Raw genomic sequence first — 3,993 nt, 5'->3', positions numbered from 1 at the left:
TCGACTTCACAACCTTCAGTTCTTCTTTCCGATCCTCATCATCCTCGCCCTGCACCTTTCCCCGAAGGGTCTTGGCTGCCGCTGCTCTCCCTGCCCTGCCTTTCTCGGCACCTCTGTGCAAACTGCGCCCGTGCCGAAGGCTCAGGGTCTAATTCCCTGTGTCAGACCCTCGGCACTGCTCACCTCATCGGCCTTGTTCAGCTCGGATTCTTTGAGGTGAGGGTTGTTAACTCCGTTGGGACAAGTGGCCTGGGGTGGGAACGGGCAGCCATGCTCCTCTTGAACTCTCAAGCTCTTCTGTTTTTACAGATATCTGCATAGCAATTTTAATAACCTTGTACAAGATAGTAAACAATTTCAGCTGCATTCAAACATATTTAAATAAAAGTCCTGTGTAGCATGCTCTAGGTGAGCCTGCTTTAGCAGGGGGGTTGGACTAGATGATCTCCTGAGGTCCCTTCCAACCCTTACGATTCTGTGATTCTGTAAATGTCCTCTTCATTACATTTATAGTCCGGGGTGTGTTCTGGGCATCCCTGTCATGTCTTTGTGAGGGTTTTCTCCTTTGCGAACTAACTGGCCGCGTGTGGTAGCAGCCCAGTGTCCAGCGGTGCTCCCCACCATCTGCGCTGCTGCAGCTGACCTGTAAGCTCTTCTGGGAAGGATCGTCATGATCGTTTAAAGCTGCAGTTATCAATGGCTCTAAGGCTGTTCAACACCACGTTATGGGTCTTACTAAAAATTGCTTTATTCTGACAAAACTGTATCACTTCACTGACGTTTACGTCAGCTATTAGGTTTAACTGTAGCAGCTCAGCAGGCTCTGAATTTAGATTTGGGGAGGTGGAGAAAGGAGGAGAGACAGTGACTCGTAAAAGAGGCTGATTTTCTTGAACTGCTCCATGCTGTGGAGTTTTGAAATGCAATGCAAGGTATTGTGCTTGTGGTTGATGATGGCCTACGAAACGCAACCCACATTGAGCCTTGCTTGTCAGGGCCTGAGAAATCCTGGACTCTGCACGACGGGTGAAGATGCGCTAACGCTTGGTGTGCCGGCGTCCTTGGTGGTTGGCGTGGCCGGTGTCAGTGATGCTTCGCTGTGTGGAGTGGCAGCTCCTTCAGCTGGCAGCCTCAAGAGCGTTTGCTGCTCTTTTGGCTCCCGGTAATGCGAAACAGCAGAGGATCATCCACTGTGAAATGTAGCAGTGAGAGTGAGAGCTTTAATGGGAGGGTGAGTAGTGCCGTGGATGGACCGGGAGTGCGGGGTCACTGGTATGCAGTGTTACGACCTCATGTTCTTAACTCTCTCCTTGTTTTAGAGCACATTAACAAAACCCACTGAAAAAGTATGTCATCCTCTCCGGGCAGTGAGGAGCAGTGCGCTGCTGGTACCAGCACGGCTGTTAATTAGTGCGTGTGATCGAACGTGCTCTGGGGAATGCTCATGTTTCTGTACTGAATGAGATTTCTGTCTCTAGTCTACCTGCTTCATTTCTGGAAAAATTGGAACATATTTATTAATTCAGGGAGCTGCAGGAAGAGAAAGCATCAAATGACCGAGGATTGGAAATGTCTCCTGACAAACAGGACCATTCCTGCATGGCGTTGGTCTTTGGATTGTATATAGCCAGTTCGGAAGAGATGCTCTGTACGTTGCTTTGCCATGTACTGCTGCACTAGTTGCATAGGTATTGCAAGGAGGAGTTACGCTTTTACCTTCCCAGTGGTTATAATCCACTCGTATCTCCTTTCATGAGCTGAGTTTGAAGCAGAAAGCGCTGCTCTTGGTCATCCAGTACCCTGGGCACTTGAGAGTCTCCACTGGTGGAGGAGCTCCCCCAGCTGCTGTTGATAATCTCATCCTGTTACCCACAGTTGCCTTTTTAAAGGCCAGTTGCTTTCCACTGCAGAAATCTGGTTTTTGACCAGTAGTGGGAGTGGGAAAGCGAAGGAGGAGCATGAATTAGTAAAAGAGCTGGTGTATTAAAAGTAAGCGTGTGGTGCCTAAAAGCTTTATCTTAATTAAGATTCATAATTAGCTGGACGTTTTAGGGGGTTTTCTGTTGTTTATTTAACATGCGGAGTAAACATTTTCCAGTAAATTCAATAAACAGATAAGAAATCTGGTTGATAGTCTAATTTACTAACAGTTATTCCATGTTTATTCTCTATATATTTGCAATGCTTTTCTGATGTATTTGCTTTGTCCAGGGATATGAAAAAAGGAGAAAGCTTTAAAAGACCTGGTAGGTAGGCATGCTCATGGTTTTGACCAGTATAGCTGCTTCTTTACTGAGTGGTTTTGGGTAGTATTCTAATACTGCTGTAAGGTATTTTACTTAATAATTGCATAATATTGCAATTCATCATTGAAGAACCAAGAGCCTGCAGTAGGATGGATTGATTTTGAAGGACACAGTGACATACCCACAAAAGGTGGCAGGACACAATGCTTATGTTGGTTTACAGATTTTGTTAAGTTATTGGGGGGTGGGGGGGCTGTCATCTGCCATTCTAAGGAACATCAGGAATCTATGTTCTATTTTATAGCAGTCTTACAAACTTCACTGAGTGGGAAAATGGACACAGGTTATTGTTATCTGAAGCTCTGAAAAGTATTTGGAGCAAACCTGCAGTATGAACTTTAACTGAAACGGAAATTGCCTTTTAAAAAACTCTCAGTATATAGTATCTTAATTATTATTTGTCTTTTTGTCTCAACAGAAATGCCCAAGGAAAAGTACGATCCACCTGATCCACGGAGGATGTACACAATTATGTCCTCAGAGGAAGCAGCCAATGGAAAGAAATCACACTGGGCAGAGTTGGAAATAAGTGGTAAGGAACTGAGGAATCGTCCCGAGTTATGAGCTCGTCGCACGTTGAGAGTAGCCTACGTAGTATGGGCTTGGACAGGAGGTCTGGAGTGGAATTACCTACATGGAAGTGAGCCAGCACACCAACATAGCCGGTGACAGCCTTTGGGGGTGTCAAGGGAAGAGGTCGGGTTGGGATAATGTAGGGAGCTGGAGGAGAGAGGTAAGTTGAGGCAGGTGGGGAACCATAATGTGTAGGAAAGTTGGGAAGATGAGGATAGGGATGCAAGCTCTTTGTGTTTTAAGAAGATGGGGTGGGTGAGAGCATGGATTTAAGGTCTAATTTGTTAAGGAGAAGAGGGTGGAGTTGGGGATGAGATACAGACGTGTACTTTAAGTAATGTAACAACAGCGTTGTATTGGTCCGTGACAGTATAGCTTCTATTGAAGCAGAAGTCTTTGGTTCAAAAGCAGTTGTAAAGCTGTGCTCTGTTCTTGAGATTAAAAAAAAAAAAAGATTACCTCCAATAACTGTGCTAGCTTTAGGATGCTGAATGACTTCTGGATCTTTTCTTGAAAATGAGGGAATGCTCAGAATTCATAAACATGAATTCCAACTGGTGTGGGACACCAGCCCATTTGTAGAGTAAATTCTGATTTTGCTACATGAAGTGTGTTTACAAGGAAATTCAAGCAAACATTTTAAGAATTTAAAAAGTATTTTGTGTTGTTGTAAATTTAGGCTGAAATTTTGCTTAAATACAGAGGTTCTTTAAGAGACTGCAGAAATTGCCATGTGGTATTTTTAAATGACTGTCCAAGAGAGAAATATATGGAAGGAGGAATACAAATAGAGTTCTTTGAATTGTGAAGAGGCTTTCCATCCAGATCATTGAATCTGTGTCTTGCTTCAAGTGCCACGTGCCTCAACACGTGAATAGCATTCTTTACTTGAAGGTTACAGATGCAGAAACCTAGTTAAATGCTGCTTCAGGAATCACCATTATATATCAGCATTAGGCCTGGGTATCCACTTGGACATCTGCTGCCTGTGCATAAGGAAATGCATTAAGTGATGGCTCTTCCCTTTTGTCCTGGTTTTGGCTGGGATAGAGTTAATTTTCTTCATAGTAGCTAGCATAGTGCTGTGTTTTGGATTTAGTACCAGAAGAATGTA

General features: G+C 44.2%; 1 protein-coding gene across 4 annotated transcripts in view; it reads left to right on the top strand.

Annotated features, from left to right (window-relative positions):
* Positions 1-3,993, top strand: part of CNOT6 (CCR4-NOT transcription complex subunit 6) — a 30,050-nt gene that overhangs the window by 11,703 nt on the left and 14,354 nt on the right. For 3 of the 4 annotated variants that reach the window (XM_035896684.1, XM_009641206.2, XM_009641205.2), the window contains exon 2: positions 2,725-2,838. In XM_035896684.1, coding sequence (XP_035752577.1) covers positions 2,727-2,838 — 112 coding nt within the window. In that variant the 5' untranslated portion in view covers positions 2,725-2,726. Of the gene's footprint in view, positions 1-11; positions 217-2,724; positions 2,839-3,993 lie in introns of those variants that run through there. The other variant, XM_035896683.1, reaches the window with a different exon arrangement.

The sequence above is a fragment of the Egretta garzetta genome, unplaced genomic scaffold (genome assembly GCF_000687185.1).
Source record: "Egretta garzetta isolate BGI_Z169 unplaced genomic scaffold, ASM68718v1 scaffold26, whole genome shotgun sequence".
Classification (NCBI taxonomy): domain Eukaryota; kingdom Metazoa; phylum Chordata; class Aves; order Pelecaniformes; family Ardeidae; genus Egretta; species Egretta garzetta.
This window is presented reverse-complemented; position numbering and strand designations above follow the sequence as displayed.